At 37.1% G+C, this 24732-nt stretch overlaps 1 protein-coding gene across 3 annotated transcripts in view; it reads right to left on the reverse strand.

Moving 5' to 3' along the window:
• Positions 1-24732, reverse strand: part of AFF4 (ALF transcription elongation factor 4) — a 98811-nt gene that overhangs the window by 60441 nt on the left and 13638 nt on the right. For 2 of the 3 annotated variants that reach the window (XM_040444461.1, XM_040444460.1), the window contains exons 1-3: positions 14115-14499; positions 5267-5393; positions 1564-2358 (exon numbers count right to left, since the gene is read on the reverse strand). In XM_040444461.1, the coding sequence (XP_040300395.1) occupies positions 1564-2358; positions 5267-5393; positions 14115-14218 (1026 nt within the window). In that variant the 5' untranslated portion in view covers positions 14219-14499. Of the gene's footprint in view, positions 1-1563; positions 2359-5266; positions 5394-14114; positions 14500-24732 lie in introns of those variants that run through there. The other variant, XM_040444462.1, reaches the window with a different exon arrangement.

Below are 24732 nucleotides of genomic sequence, written 5' to 3' on the forward strand. Positions count from 1 at the left end.
AAAAAATTTTAATCATCAACTGTACAGGATGTAAAGAACTTTGTATTTTTCAGAAGTTTTAAAAAGTCCTATCTTTCTTAGATTAGAAATAAATTTTTAAATGTTATTTTTCAGGTGAGAAACTTATCAAAAATTTAAAGTTTATTTATATACAAAATATTCCAAGATACTGCAATGTATCATTTCAAACAAAATAAAACCAATATTACTGAAAGAATACTTGTCTGGGACAGAATGGACATTTTATATAGCTTTTCATAAATTATGGAAAAGTTGTTTATTCTAAAGCATAATCAGGAATTAGAGAGCTAGAGTGTGAACTCAAATCCACCTCCAAGGATCATGTCATCTGAAGAAAGAACAACCACTTCACTGTTCTCTTGCAAGGAGTGATTAGATGGCACATGCCATGAACAACAGTTTCCCAAGTCCATAGGAAAAATGTTTCAATGTTCTCAAAATGGCACCTTACCTATCCTTGATCCCTTCAACCACGTTTTAAGCTATAAACTATGACTTTCAGTTACTGACACTACTTTTGAAAATTTTATTTTAAAATTTACATTAAAAGATAAAACTTCTATTTCACAATGAATGCTCAATTTCTTTGGTTACTCTGATGCTTGGTATACAGTTATAATGCTGTAAATTTCAAACCACCACTATGAATTTAGAGCAGCTGCCTCAAACCTTTAAGTTTAACCAGAGAAAAGATCATGGAAACCAAACCACACAACATTACCAACTGGATGGATCCTCAAAAATCTTAACATTCCCTACAATGAACCACTGCCCACATCTCATTCATGAGTATCACAATGAGAAAACAAGTTAATTTTTTTAACACAATATGTATTATTTCATACAATCAAAAGGAGGAAATCTAAGGTATTGATCTCATAGATCGTGCTTTTATTCTGTAACTGTTATTTGAATATTTCAAAATAGTGTATGGCATTTTCTCTACTGCCCGAGAGGGGAAGTTAACAGGTCTGTGGATCCACTTTAGAGTCAATGACAAGCCTTTTTTTAAACTTATATACACCTTCTCATTAAAACAGAGAGGGGCGCTTGGGTGGTTCAGTCAGTTAAGTGTCTAATTCTTGATTTTGGCTCAGGTCACAATCTCATTGTTCCTGAGACTGACCCCACATTGGGCTCTGTGCTAACAGCGCAACGTCTGCTTGGCATTCTCTCTCTCTCTCTCTCTCTCTCTCTCTCTCTCTCTCTCTCTCCCTCCCTCTCTCTGTTCCTCTCCCGCTCATACTCTCTCTCTCTCAAAATAAATAAACATTAAAAAAAAACCCAACAACAACAGAGAGACAAACTGCTTCACAGAGTCGTAACAGCGAAAGCTCTAGGGGCGCCTGGGTGATTCAGTCAGTTCAGTATCTGATTCTTGATTTCAGCTCAGGTCATGATCTCACGGTTCATGGGATCAAGCCCTGCAACGGGCTCTGGGCTAACAGCATGGACCCTGCTTGGGATTCTCTCTCCCTCACTTGCTCCCTCTCTCAAATAAACATTTAAAAAATAAATAGAAGTTTTAAATGTGTGACTTACATCCAATGGTTGCGAAGGTATTTTCAGCTTGGTAAGATGTGCTTTGCTACTGGGCTTCAGTTCGGTCATGCTGTTGCCATGGGATTGGCTACTGTAGTGCTCAGAGGACAGCTTTGGTTCCATGGACTCCTGTCCATCCATGGGCCGCACATAGGCAGTGGGTTTCTGTAACATTGAACTGGACTTTGACATCAATGAAGGTGGGAAAGACTGATTCGAATGTTGCCCACTTGAAAAAGGTACACGGGAAGGAGAATCCCAGTTTGCATCAGGGTCCCGAGGTGATTTGGAACGCTGATGTTCCTTGCTATGGTGATCATTCCCATGAGATCTGGAATGACTGGAGCTTAATGAAGAAACAGCCTGGGGTTTTCCAGGGCTGGAAGAGCGTGATTTGGAGTGTTCCGATCCATGCTGGCTTTTTTTCCGACTGCTGCTCCCACTACTGCTGTATGAGTCACGGTCGTGCCTCTGGCCACTACTATTAGTGCCACCACTGCCACCTGCACTGGTCCGCTGGCTACTGTGTCCACTCTGCAAGCCGGAGGACCGTTTCTGAGACTGAGAAGTACTGGGAGCAGGTCCTACTGGAGTCCATTTGCTACTCTGATGAGAGGTCCCATGTCTCTGTTCGAAGAAATTAGGATTCGATTTTTCATCTGCTGTTGGTGGTACTGTAGGCTTGGGAATTGCAACAAGCTTTGGTATAGATCTGTCTCCTATGAAATCCTTCATTTCATCGTAATTTCCAAGCATACTCTGAATACGACTTGATAGCTTATCTTCTTTGCTAGTCTACAAAAAAATTGGAAAATAACATTACATAATTAGCACAACCAGAAATAAAAGATGCTTCTAAACGAACTTTCCAAACTTCAAATGCAAAGGGATTTTTCAAAGAGAAACCTCATGTCATATCTTAAGGTTAACATCTCAAAAGCAAACTCCAAACATATAATTTTTATAGTGACAAAAAAAAAAAACCACAACACTGAAAGTGAAAAACATTCATGCTAAAACACAAATATTCTAAAGGACATTGAGATATAGCAGCACTCTCAACAATAGCCAAATTATGGAAAGAGCCTAAATGTCCATCAACTGATGAACAGATAAAGAAATTGTGGTTTATATACACAATGGAGAACTACATGGCAACGAGAAAGAATGAAATATGGCCCTTTGTAGCAACATGGATGGAAGTAGAGAGTGTGATGCTAAGTGAAATAAGCCATACAGAGAAAGACAGATACCATATGGTTTCACTCTTATGTGGATCCTGAGAAACTTAACAGAAACCCATGGGGGAGGGGAAGGGAAAAAAAAAAAAAAAAGAAGTTAGAGTGGGAGGAAGCCAAAGCATAAGAGACTCTTAAAAACTGAGAACAAACTGAGGGTTGATGGGGGGTGGGAGGGAGGGGAGGGTGGCTGATGGGTATTGAGGTGGGCACCTTTTGGGATGAGCACTGGGTGTTGTACAGAAACCAATTTGACAATAAATTTCATATACTGAAAAAAAATAAATAAAAATAAATAAAAATAAATAAATAAATAAAAATAAAGGACACTGAGAAATATGTAGAAAAAATTCCAGAAGGGAAAAAAATCCAAATTTCACCAATAAATATATTGGAATAGTAGTAAACATCTTTTGAAAAGTAATGTGCCTTTATGTCATTCAGTTCTACGTCAGCTGCTGAGCCAACACTCATTATTTTAGCAATCTAGGAAAACATTGTATTACTTAAGAGTTCAACGTTACAGTTAGAAAGAGAAACAAAAATTTAATGAAATGAGTTATATCCAACTGACATTTTAAAAAATTTTAATTTCTTCTGTTACTGTGACTAACAAAAGTCAACAAAAAAATTAAGAATGGAAAAGCCATTGATAAAGTTTCAAATATTAATTCTATTAATTCTGACCAACAAACACAAGTTTTGAAGTCAATGGTACACACTTCAAGTTTTGAAAATCCTTCTTGGAGGGACACCTGGGTGGCTTAGTCAGTTGAGCATCCAACTCTTGATTTCAGCTCAAGTCATGATCTCACAGTTCAGGAGATCGAGCCCCACCTCAGGCTCTGTGCTGTGTGGAGCCTGCTTGAGATTATCTCTCTCCCCCTCTTTCTCTGTCCCTACTCGGCTTGCAGGTGCACGCGCTCTCTCTCTCTCTCTCTCTCTCTCAAAATAAATACATAAACACTTAAAATTAATACTAAAATCATTCTTAGATAATAAAGTCCAAGATGTCTACAAGCTTTAGGACTCATTCACGTTCATACACAAGAATGAGAGTAAGCTTACTGATTACATTAAAGAAGAAATCAACCACTACTATTTATTTTGAGATTGGCATGAATTGATAATAACTTTAGATTATGTGAAAATCAGTCTGACTCCTGTTAAACAAGAAAGGCAAATAAATACATAGACAGCATCGAGATCAGGAATCAAATCCAATTCATTACATTGTAATTATAAAATAAATGGTAGTATGATTTGAAGATTCTGGACCAATCTCTTGTTTTTTCCAAAATGTCTTTAATCTCTAATTCCAAACCCCAGGTTTTGTGTCACACTCATAAATGATGTCAGTATAACCTTAAAAACTAAAAAAATGGCTTCTACAGATCTCATAAATGGCTTCTACAAACACCAAATGTTTTAAGAACAAAGTCAAACTATGTGTTATATTTATATTTCATCAGAAAAAAGAGTTTAATACACTCTCAATCTCATACTGCAAACCCACAATGGTCATTACTGTGACAATATATACTATTACAGCCACCATACATAGCCTAAGCCTTTAAAAATGTAAGGCTAGATCAAATGAAAGCCAAAGGCAAATCAAGTATTAGAGACATTTATGGCCACTACAGCTATGTTAGAGTCAATCAGAAGTGATATGTACTGTTTTATGCAATCCCAAATCAAGTACGATGATAGCTATAAAAATAGCAATTGGTTCAATTTATTGAACGTCTCTGACAACATGCTTTTAACGTAAATTGGAATCTGGTAATTAACCACATAAAAAAGAAAGATAACTTAGTATATGGTAACAGAAAAAGGAACCAGACTGATAGTGAAAACACATTTATTCAAACATACTAATAGTCATTGATACTTAGTTAACTAAGTAAGCAAATGGCAAGAAACAAGACAGACACAAAGAATATCTGAAGTAAGTGTCTTTGATTGATGTTATACCCAAAGAACCTAGGAAACAGCAGATGACGCGTACCCATTTACAAAATATTAATTTAATTCAGAAAGGTGAAATGTCTGCCCAGGATTAGTGGTAAAGCCAAGAATATAGAGATAAATGCTTGAGTTAATCCAGACCACATTTAAGACTATGAGATAGCAAAGGGGAGATGGAAGGAGGTATGGGTTTGAGGACAACTTTAGGATGCTAACAATACTGTTTCTTGATCTAGATACTGATTATATAAGAGTGTTCATGTTGTGAAAATTCTTTCAGCTAAAACACTTGTTTTGTGTACCTTTCTGCATGTTATACTCCAATGACAAGTTTATCCCCAAAAAGGACATTCTGATTTAGAGGAAAGGAAAAAATGTTAAATGGTATACATATTAGTAACTCTTTCCTACTATAAAAATTCAATTTTAAACACTTTCTTCAAAGGAAAACTGTCACACTACTGGCGGGGGGGAACATTCAAAGGACAACTTACAACTTTGTATGGCTCAGCAAAGAGAGGAGAGCTAGGTGGGAAGGCGTCTTCGCCCTGCTGAATTTCCTGATTCCGCCTTTCCCGTTCTTTCATACGCAGCACATTTCGGTCTTCACGGTTCATGTTGCTAAGAAGAGAAACACAATCTTTGTATTACAAAAAGAAAAATTAAATGTTCTGTACTCACTTTGTGAGTTTAAAGCTTCAATCAGAGATTCCCTTTCAAGTTCCAAGTAATAACAGGCATTAGTGCTGAAGCTGGGTACTGGTAATGGTTTTACCAACTAATACCAAGTGTCTTGCATAGCTATCGAGACAGGAAACACTAGCCCAGAGTATTAGGATCCACCCCATTGAAACATTTAACCTCATCAATTTTTAAAGAACTCAGCTAGCTAAAAGTCAGCTAAAACTTATGGAAGGTAGTACTTAAACCCAAATCCTTAGCATTTCCTATAAGCCTTTCATGGCTTCCTCTTCAGAAATCTAACTATTCTTTGCCATTAGAGGCACACAACCCACTCCCACCTACCACTCCCTTCTCCCAGGTATCCAGTGCTTTTCTCTACTTTGCATCTCCTTATCTTGATTCCTTTTTGTCTCAAACACAGCTTCCTTGGTGTCCATCCTTATGACAGTTTGACCTCGCTTTGCTGTTGCTCTAGATTCCCTAAAAAACGACATTTCTGCTCTAAATACATTAATATTTCAATTAATACCTCAATAAATGGCAGGGGCACTGGGTGGCTAAGTTGGTTAAGCGTCCAACTTCAACTCAGGTCATGATCTCACAATTTGTGAGTTCGAACCCCGCATCGGGCTCTGTGTTGACAGCTCAGAGCCTGGAGCCTGCTTCAGATTCTATGTCTCCCTCTCTCTCTGCCCCTCCCCTGCTCATGCTCTGTTTCTGTCTCTCAAAAATAATTAAATGTTAAAAAAAAAAATACCTCAATAAATGGCAAAACTGAGGCTTTCAGCAATAGAATCTAAAAATAACTTGGGTTAGTAATAGTAGTCGAAATTGTACTGAAAAAGAGTCAGTCTTTTGGAGTGGAGGGGAAAATGAGGGGGTCATTTCTATAAACATTACAGCATTTTGTATTTTCACTAGGAACAAAACAAAAGATGAATTAAAATTCTGTAAATGGGTACACATTATCTGTTGTTTCTTAGGTTCTCTTTCAGAGATATTTGCCTCTCCCTTGTTTCTTGCCATTTGCTTGCTTAGTTAACTAAATGTCGTTATTTATAGCAGTAGGGACTTTTGGTTAACAACGTAAAAGATGCTGAGCCCCAGGACAAGGTATTACCAGAGACTCTGCAACATTCTTCCCTGGGGATAGAGTAAATCAGCTATCCTGGTTTTATTTAAAGGGAGTGGGGAATCCTGGAAGACACCAAAGGGAAAAACCAGATTGTATGTGTAGAGCCTTTCTAGCCTTATAATTCATAAATCTAATCTAATCAGAAAATTGAAGTAAATCAAGATGGGAAATAAATTATAATTGTAAAATTAGAATGGACAGCAAAACCAATATATTCTTGAAGATTTTTATAAGTGGTCAGAACAGTGCAAGTAAACATGCAAAAATAAAACTTTGTGATTGGCACAATTTAGTATCAAAGTAAATTAATGTTCAAAAAAATATTCTAAATGCTCGATATGTGTATTAAGGTGTTTCTATGTGTACAATATTCTAATAAACTTAGACAAGAATATAAGCTATTTTGAGGTACTGAAGTAATATGTGCTTTCTTTGGTCTCCCTGGTACTTAGTACCATACAGAACCACAAAAAGTATTTGATTCTTTCTTTAATAAATACCAGAAAACATCTACACTTCAGTATTCAGAGAGCGAAACCAAAGAACATAATATTATTCTACAATACACTTGAACCAATTAATAAGTGTATATCACTAACAATCAGGTTTCAGAGACAACGCTATAAACCTTTACACCTCTTCATATGGTGCTACAGCATATGAAGTGATCTGTATCCTAAGAGTCTAGGGAATGTGTTAAATACTAATTTCCTTACACTTCCTGAATTCAATTCCTGAAATATTTTTTTAAAAAAAGAAATGCCTTCCCTAAACCATGATTTAATTAAAGTGCTAAAATAATCATGCAAAAAACACTTGTACATTTATTACACAAATAGATATGATTCCCACAATAAAAGTCCTCCAATAATCCAATACAAAAATGTTTTCTTAAACAATGTAAGTCATCCAACTGAATATTCCCTTTTAATAAGACTGCCAAGAAGCAGAACAAAATTAAATGATTGCTTATAAGAACTAATATCCCAGTTATAGCTCTTATTCTCTAATTTTTTTTAACTTTTTTTTAAAGTTTATTTATTTTGAGAGAGACAGAGAGAGCAAGCAGGGAAGGGGCAGAAAGTGGGGGGGGGGGAAAGAGAATATTGCTAGCAGGCTCCATGATGTCAGCACAGAGTCCAACGTAGGGCTCGAACACACAAACCGCAAGATCATGACCTGAACCAAAACCAGGAGTCAGACGCTTAAGTGACTGAGCCACCCAGATTCCCTCAAATTTTTTTCTGATCAGCCTTACTTTCACATCTAATTTATTGGATCCACATTTGTTCCTGTGTTTTTGAACATCAATATCTCTGCCTAAGATATTGTTTCCCACAAACAATAATTCCAGTAATCTGAGCTCCCTTAAAATTAACATGAAATTTAAATATAAGTCAATTAGAAGTATATCTCTGCTGCACAGGCAAGCTATTATATAGCATATCCCTCAGGAGATTTGCAACTACCAGAATGAAAAAGGATTGTTAAAATTAGCAAATTGCTACATCAAAAGAAAATCTGTGGGACTACCAGATAAAATAATTTTTAAAAGCATAATAGCAAGAAGAAAGGAGAGTTCTCTAAATTTTTTAATTGCTTAAGGTAAACTGTTCTTAAGTACCTATCAAGTACTTATGTTAAGTTGATATGTTTATTTCAAACAGCATTCTATGATATAGCATAATGGTATAGCAATTTTATTGTTTCAAGATTGAGCAAATGAGTAAATATACCAAGACTTCTAGGGATCCAGGCATGTTACTATGAAAGAAGAGAGATTATAAATATAGAAAGGAATAAAAAGAAAAAGAACCTTTGAGGACTAGGAACTAGTAGCACTACAATGAACACAGGCTTTTATTTTAAAAAGCTGTATCTATATCTATCTGCCTGCCTGCCTGCCTGCTTGTCTATTGAGAGTGTCTCCAGCTCTGTTCACTGAAAGCGTCTGTGAGCACTGACATCCCAGAAAAAAGAAGCACCTTCAGTACCCAAATTCTGATTTCTAATATCATTTCCTAAGAAAATGGAACAAGACTTCTTGGAGAAATAGCTCATTCCAAGGCTACAGCAGATAAAGTACAAATAGACCTTAAAATATCTTGTTTTAACAGCAAGAAAATGCACAAAAACAGATGGGGACATATGAAAAGGGCATGAGAAGCAGCCAGAAGGTGCTCCCATCAGTCAGATTTAGAAACATGAGCATCAAAATAAAGACAAAAATGGAATATAAGCAAATGAACAACAACAACAAAAGAATCCCTCAGTCTACAGTAATAATAGCAAAAAATAAAAGAACGAGAAATAAAGCAGGGAGTAAATGCCTTCTTTATAGAACAATGTCAACTAATCAATATAGAAGAAATAAAAGAATTAGAAAATCACTTTTTTTGTGAACACTGAAGTAATAATTGAGACCAAAATCACCAATAGGTGCGCACCTGGGTGGCTCAGTAGGTTGTGCATCTCACTCTTGATTTTGGCTCAGGTTATGATCTCACAGTTGTGGGATTGAGCCCTGCTTAAGATTCTCTCTCTCCCACTCCTGCTCCTCCCCCGCTTGCACACGCATGTGTGCTCTCTCTCAAAAAAACAAAACAACCATCAGTGGATGCTAAAACCACTGGGGAAAAAATTGGGGGGAATAGAATATTCAGTATGACCCCATAGACCATTAATTGGAAAAAAAATTTTTAATATAGAGAAGTAAACAATATCCTTAATCAAGTAAATCAGAGTTAACATTATCAATAATGGGATAAAATAACATCATGTGTGGCACTAAATGAGGCACTAAAGACATATCACTACCTAGGTATTCTTTCTGCTAAAAATTTAACCTGAATCAAATCAGGAACAAGCAGACAAAACTTAAGTTGAGAACAATTCTGCAAAATTGGCCTGGACTCTTCAAAGATGTCAGTATCATGAAAAGAAACACAAAAAGAGGCTGGGGTTACTTTTATACTCTTCTATATTCAAGGAGACACAACAACTAAAGGCTGTATGTGATTCTTCATTTCCCAGACACTAGTTCTGGGGAGAGAAAAATGGTTGTGAAGGACATTATTAGGAAATTTGAGTATGAACAGTATTTCAGATAATCTTATCAATGTTCAGTTTTTGAACTATGAATATTGTATTTAGTAATGTAAGAGAATGTCCTTGGTTCTTAGGACGTACACAGCATATGTGGGTGAAATGTCATCATCGTGTCTGCAAGTCTAAAATGGTTTAGCACCCATCTAAATATAGATCTAGTACGTGTAGAGAGTGAATGAGTGAGAGAAAGTTTGTGTATGTGTGTATGCAAGCGTACACGCACACAGGGAGGGTGGAAGAAAGGAGGGAGGGAGGGCAGGAGGGAAAAACAGACAAAAACTGAACAGTAGAGCAGGATCGGCAATTACAGTAAAAATATTGACAACTGGTACATCTAGATCAAGGGAATACAGACATATGTTATACTTTATTATATAGGTTTGAAATTTCCTTTAATGTTTATTTATTTTGAGAGAGAGAGAATCCCAAGCAAGCTCTACGCTGTCAGTGCAGAGCCTGATGAGGGGCTCAATCTTACAAACCATGAGATCATTACCTGACTTGAAAGTAAGGGTTGGACACTTAACAGACTAAGCCACCAAGGCACCCCTGAAATTTTTTAAAATAAAAGATAGAAGGAAAAGAGTGATAAAGTTTATACAGGAGAGCACTATGGGTACTTTCCAGCATTTTCACCCTTGGAATTTACTATCAAACTGTCTCTTCTCTAAAGATTAAAGTATTTCTCTCAAAGACAGATACCATATGTTTTCACTCTTATGTGGATCCTGAGAAACTTAACAGAAACCCATGGGGGAGGGGGAAGGGAAAAAAAAGAAAAAAAAGAGGTTAGAGTGGGAGAGAGAGCCAAAGCATAAGAGACTCTTAAAAACTGAAAACAAACTGAGGGTTGATGGGGGGCGGGACGGAGGGGAGGGGAGGTGATGGGCTTTGAAGAGGGCATCTTTTGGGATGAGCACTGGGTGTTGTATGGAAACTAATTTGACAATAAATTTCATATAATATAAAAAAAAAAGTATTTCTCTCATGTCTAACATGTGCCCCCCCCGCTTCATATTTCCAAGTTCAAAATGATCATCCAAATCTTCCTCAACTCGTCCTCTATGTCACTGTTTATTACACTTGAGAAAGTGTAATAGCATTCTTGACTAACAGGGGACACTATGAACATGCCAACTTTCAGTTCCCCTAAAGTAACAAGGGTGCCAACCTAAAACAAGATATTAATATTAAACATTAAGATATTAATATTAAACATTAATATCTATTATTTATTAAATCTATTTATTAACTTAATAAATACACAAGAAGCATCTATTATATACTTAGTACTGGATAGAGAACAAGAAGAATTTGTCACAGTAGATAGTAAAACTTACTATAAAGTCATCACCATTATCAAAACAGCATTGTAGTACACAGAAATGAACTAAATGCTCTGCAAAACAAAACCCAGAAATAAACTCAAAGATACATCAGATATTAACAGTTAAAAAATCCAATCCAATGAGAAAAGAATGTTTTATTTAAAATCTTCTATTTACTAACAAGAGCCAAGTATTTTTCTAAAATGACACAGTCATTAAAATGGTAAAGTGATGTTTCAAACTCAGAAAAAATAAACCCTTTAATCGAGCAACCTTACTTGTGGGGATATAACCCACAGAATTAGCAGTACAGCCATAAGCTACAAAGATGTTTAGTGAAGCACTTCTGTTAATGGTAAAACAACTGAAAATAACGAAATGACCAAAAAGAGAAAAAATGGTTAACTAAATAGTTAAACCACAGTTTTTTAATAATAAACAAATGAGGCAGGTCTTTGCCAATGAACGTGGAGGAATTTCCATAATTGCTGCTTTGTGAGAATACATAGATGCGACACAATGTATAGTATGACTGATCATTCTTTGTTCAGGGTAAACTAGAATTGTTAGGTGTTGAGTATATCCATAAGAATTAGATTCAACTAACTCGACTAACATCAGAATGTAACAACTAATATTCTCACAAGCTAAACACCAGGACACTGAAATGTGAATATACAGTTTTCATATATAAAACATAGGATGTCTTCCTATTTAGCTATCTCTTCTTTATTGGTCCTCAGCAAATGTTTTGGCTGTTCATATAAACATGAATAAAGAGTATTCTTCCACCTACACATTTTTCAAAAGAGATAAGATGGTTTTGTTTCTCCAATTACAAAAGCAATACTGTTTGCTCAAATACTCTTTGCTCAAAACTTAATATAAATTAGAAATTAAAAGTCATCAACAATTTCACTTTCCTGAAATAATACTGTGAGGAGCCACATACAATCATACACATGAAGAAATTATTACACACACGATTCTTATTTATTAAACAATGAACATAGTTCCACATCAATACATATGAATTTTCATTCTTTTATTGACTGTATAGTATTTGTTTAACCAGAAAGCCCCTGATAGATTGTTGGCCTATATCCAGAATTTAGTATTTCAGACATTACAGCGAATGTGTATGTATGTGAAACTATTGTGAGGGTACATGCTATATCGCTTTTAATTTATATCACTAAAGTGCTTTCCAAAATGAATGAATCGGGGACACCTGGGTGGCCCAGTCAGTTGAGCACCCAACTTCAGCCCAGGTCATGATCTTGTGGTCCATGAGTTCGAGCCCCAAATCAGGCTCACCGCTGTCAGAGCAGAGCCCACTTCAGATCCTCTGTCCCCCTCTCTCTACCCTCTCCACTCATTCCCTCTCTTTCTCTCTCTCTCTCTCTCTACAAAATAAAACATTAAAACACACACACACCAAAAACAAACAAACAAACAAACAAACAAGGATGCCTGGGTGGCTCAGTCAGTGAAGTGTCCAACTTTGGCTCAGGTCATGATCTCAAGGTTTGTGGGTTTGAGCCCTGCATCAGGCTCTGTGCTGACAGCTCGGAGCCTAGAGCCTGCTTCAGATTCTGTTTCTCCCTCTCTGCCCCTCCCCCGCTTGTGTGCTCTCTCGCTCTCAAAAATAAATAATAAACATTAAAAAATTTAAAAAAGGGATACCTGGGTGGCTCAGTGGGTAAGGCGTCCAACTTCCACTCAGGTCATGATCTCGCAGTTTGTGAGTTCGAGCCCTGTGTCAGGCTCTGTGCTGACAGCTCAGAGCCTGGAGCCTGCTTCGGATTCTGTGTCTCCCCCTCTCTCTGCTCCTCCCATGCTCATGCTCTGTCTGTTTCTCAATAATAAGTAAATATTTTAAAAATTAAAAAAAAAATTAGGGGCGCCTGGGTGACTCAGTCAGTCAAGGGTCTGACTTCGGCTCAGGTCATGACCTCACGGTTTGTGAGTTCAAGCCCTGCATCGCGCTCTGTGCTGACAGCTCAGAGCCTGGAGCCTACTTCGGAGTCTGTGTCTCCCTCTCTCTCTGCTCCTGCTCACATTCTGTCTCCCTCTCAAAAATAAATAAAGATTAGGGGCGCCTGGGTGGCTCAGTCGGTTAAGTGTCCGACTTCAGCTCAGGTCACAATCTCGCAGTCCATGGGTTCGAGCCCCACATCGGGCTCTGGGCTGATGGCTCAGAGCCTGGAGCCTGCTTCCGATTCTGTGTCTCCCTCTCTCTCTGCCCCTCCCCCGTTCATGCTCTGTCTCTCTCTGTCTCAAAAATAAATAAATGTTAAAAAAAAATTTTTTTAATAAAAAAAAAATTAAAAAATAAATAAATAAATAAAGATTAAAAAAAAAAAAAAGACTGAATCAATGGAATGCCTACCAACAAAATAATGAGACTGCCATTTAATCATGCCATTCTCAATCCTAGGGCATGAGTCTTTTTAAACTGTGTCACCAATCTAAGAGGGAAAAAATCCAATTTCATTTGTTTATTTCATTCATTCATAAAATACATGAGCCTATCCATTATTGCTAGGCACTGGGCTAGAAGCTAGGGATAAAACGGAGAACGACACATAGACAGTTCTTGGCCATCTTACAGTCAACTGCATTCTACCGAATTTCTCTGATAGCTAGGTTGTACTTTTTTGTGTGTTAGCCATTATACTTCTTCTTTTGTGAACTGCCTATTCATGTCTTTTGTCCATTTTCCTATTAAAGTGACAGTCTTTTAATTATGTGATAACAATGCTTTCTCAATTTGTCACATATCTTAACTGAGGAATACCAGGTTAGGATTAAATCATTTTTTTTTAATTTTTTTTTAATCTTTATTTATTTTTGAGAGAGAGAGAGAGAGAGAGAGACAGAGTGCAAGTCGGGGAGGAACAGAGAGAGGAGACACAGAATCCGAAGCAGGCTCCAGGCTCTGAGCTGTCCACACAGAGCCCAATGCAGGGATCGAACTCACAAACCATGAGATCATGACCTGAGCTGAAGTGTCACACTTAACCGCATGAGCCACCCAGGTGCCCCGGTTAGGATTAAATCTTACACTGACGTGTGCATCCTCACTCTACTGAGTACCACTTCAAGTCTTCTGCCTCCTCCTCCAAGATCACCACCAAACTGTACTGGCAGGTTATGCCTAAACTCTTTTCAATCTCTTCACAATACATAAACTGCACTGCAGTTGCAGAAATTTGTCAGTACTCTCTGGACTTGTTTCTGCTTCCTTCTTTCATCTTGATCTGGAAATGCTCAGCCTCTCTGGAGTTTTCCATTCTTTATTTCTGTGGGGTAACTATAATTAAGCTAAATAAATAATTTTAACTTCCTATACTACAGATATTATGCTATCTAGATCTTAATTCTCACTTATCCAGTATCCAAAGAGACCAAAAATGAGTTCAACTATGGACAACATAGGATTGGAGGATTTAAGGAAGGAAACAGTTGGCTTTGACTGGCAGCCCCCGCCACCCACTTCACTTGTTACAAAAGACTCATCCACCACTAGCAGCCCCAGTCAAGTCAAACTGTATTTAGAGAGGAACCATGCAAATTAGAAAGAGGTCACCTCTCAGACATTCATATTTCTCTGAAGATTCTTAGGACCTCTTGGGAAAAAAGAAGGGCAATGACAGATTAAGAATAGCAATCTCAGGGGTACCTGGGTGGCTCAGTGTGTTAAATGTCTGACTCTTCATTTCAGTTCAGGTCCTGTTCTCACAGTATGTGAGATCAAGCCCTACATGTCAGGCTGTGTGCTGACAGTATGAAGCCTGCTTGGGATTCTCTCTCTCCTCGCTCTCTGGCCCTCCTCTGCTTGTGCGTGCGAGTGCTCTCTCACTTGCACTCTCTTTCTGAAAATAAATAAACATTAAAAAAAAGAATAACAATATCAGAAGAGTATGAAGAATAACTCAGGCATGTATGTAATAACTATTTACTGGATGAATATTTTGGAGCCAAAAAGAAGTCCTCCCTTATTTTTCTATAATCATCACAGGAAAGGCAAAGGTTATCAATTTTCAACAGGACCCTTTATCTCCCAATGCACAGTACCTCAAATTGTCAAGTGATAACTGTCGTTTAGTTATAAGCAAGGACTATTTGATAATCTAGATGTAGAGTGGTATCCTTGCTAATAAAGATTCTCAAAAATGTCTAGTAAGCAAAAACCAACATAGGCAATTACCTATTAACTAATTTCTTAAATACCTTAAAGTAATCTAAGTTCCAAACTTCAACTGAGCTATAAACAGTTGAGGCATGGTAATTTAATACATGAGATACGTAAAGATAAATGATTGTTATTTCTGATTATATATTAGACATACATTTTAGGTTCAGTAACCTCCCTAAATTTCAGTTTTATCTTTTATAAAATGCCCATACTACTCTGATGATAATAATTAGATGAGAGAAGCATTTGAATGTATCTGAGCATTTACCATTACACAAGAATAAAGGATAAAACAAAAAATGAAGGGTGACTCCAAGTGAGCATAAGAGATCGTTTTGGGGTGATGGAAATGTTCTACAATTAAACTGTGATGAGGGCTGCACACTCTATAAACTGATTTAAAAACTGTTCAATTGTACCCTTAAAAAGTGAATTTTATGGGGCGCCTTGGTGGCTCAGTCGGTTAAGCTTCCGACTTTGGCTCAGGTCATGATCTCGTCAGTGACTTCGGTCCCGCATTGGGCTCTGTGCTGACAGCTCAGAGCCTGGAGCCTGCTTCAGATTCTGTGTCTCCCTCTCTCTCTGCTCCTCCCCCATTCACGCTCTGTCTCTCTCTGTCTCTCAAAGATGAATAAATGTTAAAAAAAAATTTCAAGTGAATTTTATGCTATAAAGCTGTTTTAAAAAAAAAATAATGGAATATTAACAGCTTGAAAAGGATCCTTGATTACTCTCATTTCTCAAGTGTTCCTCTGTATCTGTGGACTTACTACTGATGGTCTGTAGGCCAGTGCATTTCCTTAAATAACAGAGGCCTCCAACTTTCTGCTTAAACTGCCTTTTCCCTATCACAAACAACTGAGGTCTCCTACCATTAAAATAATCTGGTGTTAAAGAGATAAAGAATATAAATAAGGACAAACATTACAGTCTCTCAGGATTTGATACAATGAACTTGAACACAATACAATAAGCCAACTAGTCCTAACAGATACATATAAAACACTCCACTCAATAATAGAATATACTTTCTTCTCACATGCAGTATTGTCACTAGGAATAAAATACTCAGAAATAAATTTAACAAAAAACAAGAAAACATGCTCTGAAAACTATAAAATGTTATTGAAAGAAATGAAAGAAGACCTAAAGAAATGGAAAGACATCTCATATTTGTGGATTGGAAGATTTAACTATTAAGATGGACATACTCCCTAAACTCCTCTACAGATTCAACACAGTTATCAATACCCCAGCCGACTTCTTTGCAGAAGTTGACAATCTGATTCTAAAATTCATATGGAAATATAAAGGATCCCGAACAGACAAAATAATCTTGCAAAAGAGCAAGCTGGAAGTCACACACACTTTCCAATTTCAAAACTTACTACAAACCTATAAATCAAATAAATAGAACTGAGAGTCCAGAAACACATTACATTTATAACTGATTCTCATTAAGAGTGCCAAGACAACTCAATTGAAAAATGGGCAAAGGACTTAAATATTTCTCCAAAGAAGATATTAAAATGGCCAATAAATAATTAATACTTTGTTACCTACACTGGAAACAAAATTTTAAAAGAGAAAAGAGAAATAAAATATGACCAACAGTGGCACCTGGGTGGCTCGGTCAGTTAAGCGTCCAACTTCGGTTCAGGTCATGATCTCATGGCCCTTGAGTTCAAGCCCTGTATTGGGCTCTGTGCTGACAGCTCTGAGCCTGAAGCCTGACTCAGTGTCTCCGTCTCTCTCTGACCCTCTCCCGTTCACACTGTCTTCCTCTCTCTCACTCTCAAAAATAAATAAAAACATTTTTAAAAAATTTTAAATGAGCAATATATGAAAAGACGCTCAATATCATTAGTCATTAGGGAAACATAAAACCACAATGAGATACCACTTCACCACTCATTAGGAGGGCTATTACCAAAACAAACAAACAAACAAACAAAAACTGCTGTTAAGAAAGTTGAGAAATTAGAATGCTTGAGCATTCATTGCTGATGGAAATGTAAAATGGTGCAGATGGAGTGGAAAACAGTTTGGTGGTTACTCAAAAAGCATAAAAGAATTTCATGTGATCCGGCAATTATACTATGTCTATACCCAAAAGAACTGAAAGCAGGGACTCAGGTACACCAATGCTCATAGCCCCATTATCCACAACAGTCAAAAGGTAGAAGCAACACAAGTGTCTATCAAAAGATGAGTGGATAAACAAAATGTTGCATATATATGCAATGGAATATTATTTGGCCTTAAAAAAGAATGAAATTTTGACATGCTACAACATGGATGAACCTTGAGGATATTTCGCAAAGTGAAATGGGACAGTCACAAAAAGACAAATAGTGTATGATCCCACTTATATGAGGTGCACAGAAAATTCACAGAAAGAGAAAGGAGAATTGTGGTTGCCAGGAGCTAGGGATAAGGAGGAATGGGAATTATGTTTAATGGGTATACAGTTTTTGTTTGGGATGATGAAAAAGACCTGTAAACAGACAATGGTGATGGTTTCACAATACTGTGAATATACTTAATGCCATTGAGCTACACACTTAAAATGACTAAACTTTTATGTTATGGATATTTTTCCACAATAAAAAAATTACAATAAGCACACAGTAAAAAAAAGGTTTAACGTGCATTCCCAATGAAGCAGAAAGCCACCTTCTATAATATTTTAATAAACACATGCAGTCTTAGAACGTTTCAAATTTAAATTTTAAAAAGATTAAAAGCAAAATGTGACCTTTAACTTGCCTCTTTCAAATGATGTTCAGAACCTACTACCATGTTTTTTTCAATTATTGTCTCAGAACATCTATACTGCTGACAAACGGAGCTGTTCAACTACCAGATTATTAAATTATTTAAACTCTAAAAATCTAAATGAGACTAGAGCTAAGAGCATGATCATTTTAGAATCCAGTTTACAACAAATGCTATTAAACTGTAATTTTATCACAATGCACTGTATTAAAGCAAAAAGCCTCATGTGTACTGAAATCTCCCTTGGCCTCCTTTGGCAGGATTTCTCTGTGAGAATCTGAAGAGGTTATTTCCTAAAAGGTAGGGAAACAAATATTGTACACCTGGAGAGCAAAGCCGATAGTAACAAACCATCAGGTCCCAAAACAGTATTTTGCAGAGAAGGATCTTGCCCCACAGTCAGAAATAAGACTTCTACAGCCTTTAGGTTTAAAATACTGCCATGAAAAACACGGAAGCAAAGATAACTCCATTCTGGTTGTGCTTTCTTCATTGTATCTTTATACATAAGCAGAATTTCTTATAATCATTTTTCATAACTCACTCTCAACTAGGCCCTCAAAGATTCCCAAAATCTTACTAGTTTTCACAGATGAATGTTCTTTCCTACTTCTCACAAGTATTTTCATGGAGTCCTAGGACTCTCTCTCCTAACTTGCATCCCACAAATGGCCTTGTCTTAGTGAACAGAGATTAAAAACAGAAAATTAAACAAGAGACAGAAATTTTCTCATCAATCAACCATCAGCTTTCAAACTACCAGCATCTGAATCCATTCTCTTATTTCCTCTGGGTAAAAAAGAAAAAGTATCTCTTTCCTGTGAAAGAACAAGTATGTCCATTTTACTACGTTCTAGACCTTTATCAGTTACTGACTTCTCTCTACCAACTTCAACTTCTCCCTCTCTAATGAATCCTTTCTACCAGCATCCAAGCATATTCTTCCTTTATTGAAAAAGTTTATATACACTTGAGAGAGAGAGAGAGAGAGAGAGAGAGAGAAAGGGAGGGAGCGTGCACCCAAGTGGGGGAGGGGCAGAGAGAGAGGCCACAATCCCACGGTGCCAGTGTAAAGCCTGACAGGGGTTGAACTCACGAACCTTGAGATCAAATTCTTCTTCAAAAAAAGAAACAGACTCAGGGTGCCTGGGTGGCTCCATCTTGTCTCTGACTCTTGATTTCAGCTCAGGTCTCTGACTCTTGATTTCAGCTCAGGTCTTGACCTCACAGTTCGTGAGTTAGTTCATGAGTTTGCCCCCTCCATCAGGCTCTGCACTGTCAGCGCAGAACCTGCTTGGGATTCTCTCTCTCCACCCCTCCCCTGCTCATGCTCTCCCACTCTAAAAACAAATAAACTTAAAAAGAAAGAAAAAGAAAAAGGCTTCCTTGATCCCATCTTTCTCTCCAGCTACCATTCTATCTTTTCTCTTCTCTATTTTCGTTCATGGCCAAACTTCTCAAAAGGACTCTTGGTGTTTGTCTACTTCCTCTGCAACCATTCATGTCATAAAAAGTTACCTGAAATAGGGTAAGAAGCAAAAAACACTTGTGTTAGTCATGAACCACCTCAGGAAATACAGCATTGCCAATAGAGTGAAAGGCTATTGTATACCATCCTTGGATCACATCTCTTGTACTCACTCCACCTTACAAGTGAGAGCCACTATTCTGATTTTGGTGATAATCATTCCCATAAATTCCTTTTATATTTTTATAACTTATGTATATATCCTTAACACTGTTTTGCATATTTTTCAACATTTAAAAAGGGTATATTCTAAAGACTGAGGCTTTCTTTTTTTTAAATTTTTTTTTTCAACGTTTATTTATTTTTGCGACAGAGAGAGACAGAGCATGAACAGGGGAGGGGCAGAGAGAGAGGGAGACACAGAATCGGAAAAAGGCTCCAGGCTCTGAGCCATCAGCCCAGAGCCCGACGCGGGGCTCGAAATCACGGACCGCGAGATCGTGACCTGGCTGAAGTCTGACGCTTAACCGACTGCGCCACCCAGGCGCCCCAAGACTGAGGCTTTCTAATTCTCAGCATTATGTTATGAGGTTAATCCATGTTGATACATGTTACTATAGTACATTTATTTTCACCAAGGTGTATTCACACAACTTACCACTGTCCAGTTGATGGATATTTAGTTTCCCCTTTTTCTGCCAACACAGAGCTGTAGTGATCATTTTTTTTGCATTTCTCTTATGCCAATGAGTGAAAGCTTTTCTAGAATAGACACCTACAAGCGGAATTTCTAGGATGCAAGCATCTTCAATTTTTTTTTTTTTTAATGTTTGTTTAGTTTTGAGAGAGCATGTGCACAAGCGAGATAGAAGATCCAAAGCAGACTCTGTGCTGATCGTAAAAAGCCCAATGCAGGCCTTGAACCCACAAACTGTGAGACCATGACCTGAGCAAAAACCAAGAGTCAAATGCTTGACTGACGGAGCCACGCAGGAGCCCACGATATCTTCAATTTTAGTAGATACAAATTGTTTTCCAAAACATATCCAATCACTATTCAACCTTCTATTGTTTCCAACTTCCCAACATTCTGTTTTCAACTTCCCACACTCCACTTTGCCAAGATCACTAGTGATTTGCATATTACTAAATCCAACAGACACTTAATCATCTTAGTTGACCTACCATTCAACACATCCAGCCACTAATGGCTCCTTAATATATTTTTTTAACAAAAAGCTGCAAGTTTATTCACATAATAATTCTAACATGTATCAACATAACATGTATCAAAATTTCAAGCATGTCATTTTGAATCTCAAGAAACCACAACATTCAGTATTAATTAAAAAAAAAAAAAAAAAAGGGTGACGGTGGTCATTTATAGGTTTTAGTCCAACATGAAAATGAAGAAAATGTTTATTTTGTTCATCTGTGTTGATTCCATGTTTCTCCTTGAGAAGCTTCAACTGTTCTTCCTTCTTTTTTGTGTCCACCTTCTGAAATGCCCTATTGGCATTACAGTACAAAACCACCAGGTTATCTGTTATAAACACTGAATCCTGAAAGGTGATCACACACATTCTAGGCATCAAAGAAATCTTCACAGATCACGCAAGCTGTTCCTCTAGTTGCAGGTGTGTCCCCAGTCAGATTTAATGAATAGATCGGTATTTCCAAAATATATCGTATGTTTCTTCACCTATGATGTCATATGGCAAATTTCTTATATCTAAACTGATTTAGTTCAAGTGGAAGTCTAATATTCACTGTCTTGGCAGGTTGATGAGGTTACTACAGCAAATACTGGAATCCCTCCAGACACCTCTGGAGCTCACTCAACTTTGACCACAACGTCAAATGCAGGACATCAACATACAGCTCCCTCCTCCTTAATATACTTTTGGTTTCTGCAACTCCAGCCCTCACAGTTTTCCCACCACCTCGGTCTCCTCCCATTTTACCTACCAGACTTCTTAGAAGTCTGATGCTTCTCTGTGCTCAGCCATGGGTCTTATTCTGATTCAGTCTACATTCTCTCCTTACATTCTCATGACTTAAAATACTATGTGTACACAGGGGCACCTGGGTGGCTCAGTGGTTTAAGCATCTGACTCTTGACCTTAAGTCATGGTCTCAAGGTGTGTGGGATGGAACCCAGTGTCAGGCTCCATGCTGACAGTGCAGACCCTGCGTGGGATTCTCTGTCCCTCTCTCTCTTTCTCTTAAAATAAACAAACTTAAAAAAACAAAAAAACCACCTATATACCTACAATACAAATACCCAAATATGAACCATTATCAAATTTTTCTCTTTGAGATAGAGAACATCGTTGATCATGTTCTTTGAGGGATCTCAATCTTAAATACATCCCGAATTGATTCCTTAATCTGTTTTTCCCTACTGCCAGGAACTCCTGCTCCAGTAATCCTAATCCTATCAACCAACTACTGTTGTTCAATCCTCCCTTTAACCTCTCTTCACAACCAACCCATAACCACAGCCTCCCAAAATATATTTTTAATTTATCTGTTCACTTCTTTCTGCTCAGCTACTAGTCAAAACAAGCTATTACTTTATCTCCTTGAACAAATGTTACAATTGGATTCCTGGTTCCCTTGTTTTCTAATCCATATTTCATACAGCAAAGTGATCTAATTTTTTTTTAGAGGAAAAGGAAGTAGCTTTTTTTTTTTTAATTTGAGAGAGAGACAGAGAGAGAGAGAGAACATGAGTGGGGGAGAGGAACAGAGAGAATCTTGAGTGGGCTCCACACCCAGAAGAGCCCAACGTGGAGCTCAATTCCATGACCCTAGGATCATGACCTAAGCCAAAATCAAGACTGGGATGCTCAAGGGGCATGCGGGTGGCTCAGTCATTTAAGCATCCAACTTTTGGTTTTGGCTCAGGTTATGATCTCATACTTTATGAGATTCTCTCTCTCCCTCTCTCTCTGTCCCTCCCCATCTCCCCAGAGAGTCCTATCATGAGCTCGCACTCACTTTCCCTCTCTTTCTTTCTCTCTCAAGATAAATAAATAAACATTAAAAAAAAGAAAAGAAAAAAGAGTCAGAAGCTCAACCACCAAACCATCCAGGTGCCTCCAAAGTGATCTTTTTAAAACACAAACCGGATCATATCACCCAACCCCTGCTTTAAAAATTTTAGTAAGCTTTCCATTTACCTTAGGAAAAACTTTAAGGTCCTGAAATGGCCTACAAAGCAATGATGTAACTTCATACTTGACGTGACTCCCACCTATCTCATCAGATTTATTTTATATCTTATGAATAACCTCCCTTCCCAGTGCCCACCAATCATCTTTTCTTTTTTTAGCTTCTTGAACTTGTGGTGCTTTTTTCAGCATTAGGAAATTCATGTAGACAATTCCATTTTCCCTCAGAGTACCTAATTATAATTAAGTATACACTTCTTTTGATGTTCATTAATATTTCCTCTCCCACTAGGTCATGATCAGAGAATGTTGTCTGTTTTGTTCAGCCTTGCATACCTAGAACATAACCTAGTGGACAATCACTTCAGTAAGTAAACTAATGAACTTCAGGGCCTGGTTAGAAAGGAGCAATTATCTCACTATAAAATAATACTTAGAGATCATGAGATTCTTCACCTAACATCACAAAATCCCAGTATTTCAAAACTGGAATAATTAAGACTCATATTACACTAAAATCAGACACCATCTGCAACATTTTAATTTAGCAGACACTTAACGTATGCATTAATTATTTTAGATCAGAATTGAAACACATGTCTTTACTTATCTGCCAAGCTATACAACTCTGATTCTACGACTATAACTCAATTCACTTTCTCTATGAAGCTTTTCCTAATAAAGCAAAACTTTATTTCCTCATCTTAGAGGGCAAACAATACCACAACCAATGTTTATTATGTCATTACACACACATTCAATTGTTCAAGAAGTCATTTGAAACAGTATTTTCCAAGTGGGTTACTGATAAATGTATTCTTTTTAAAATACTAGACAGGGGCAACTGGCTGGCTCAACTGGTAAAACATGCGACTCTTCATCTCAGGGTTGTGAGTTCAAACTCCACACTGGGAGTGGTGCCTACTTAAAGATTTTTTTTTTTAATCTAGATAATTTTAAGTCTCAATTCAAGAAATGTTTATTACACACACAAGTATGCTCAACACTTAAATGTGAACATAAGAATATGACTATTCATATTACTTATAACCAGCTGCTTCCTTCTAGATATTTCTCTCAATAATAATCCTAAAATGCTCCTTCTCCCAGTAGTCCTGCACAGTTTTACACACCAAAACCATTTTCAGAACCAAAACCAAGTAAAATTATATTTCTTGGGCTTTTACTAATACTTGAGAAATATGTAAACCAAATTTAACTGTTTAAACTTCTCTCAAAAAGTTACTACCAAATTCTAAAAGCATATGGACAAATAAATTGAGAAGTCTATTTTCATCTTTAAAGATGAATGAATGAGTAGAAACAATGGTTAAAAGTCAAAGTTTACAGTTCCTTTTAGAAAGAAAACAATCTTGGGGCACCTAGGTGCCTCAGTTGGTTAAGCGTCCAATCTTGGCTTCAGCTTGGATTGTGATCTCATGGCTTGTGAGTTTGATCCCTGCAATAGGACTGTGCTGACAGCATGGAGCCTGCTTGGGATTCATTCTCTCTCTCTCTCTCTCTCTCTCTCTCTGTCTGTCTCTGCCCGTCTCCTGCTGTTTCTGTCTCTCTCAAAATAAACTTTAAAAAAAAATTGAAAATTAAAAAAAAAAAGGAGAAGAATCTTTTGATTCAGTTTCTTGCTTTCAAAGCATGCAATATCTAAAACCCACTAAGGTCTCCTATTGGAAACTTCTGTAATATATGAGTTGATAATTACTTTCATATTTTTATGAAACAGAAGTACTTAAAACATTCTTCTGCTTAAAAATAAAAAACTCCAAGCTCTATGGAAAATCCTAATCCTAAATTCTCATCCCAGGATTTAAAACTGTCCACAGCTTTTTAAATTCTTACCTATTTCTATAAAACCTTCAGGGTTTATCTGAGCCTAAATATAACCTACATGCGTCCAGATCTACATATTTACTCAAAAACTAGTCCCTCTACTTAGAATATCCTTCCTTCTCCCCATTTCTAAACACATCCATTTCAAAGTTCACTGCATACCCCACTTCCTCCAAAAAGCCCTCCAAGATTCCTCTGTCACTAAAATCACTTACTTTCCAAAGAATTTCTTTG

Source organism: Herpailurus yagouaroundi, unplaced genomic scaffold (genome assembly GCF_014898765.1).
Source record: "Herpailurus yagouaroundi ecotype Mexico unplaced genomic scaffold, PumYag 192, whole genome shotgun sequence".
Taxonomy (NCBI): Eukaryota; Metazoa; Chordata; class Mammalia; order Carnivora; family Felidae; genus Herpailurus; species Herpailurus yagouaroundi.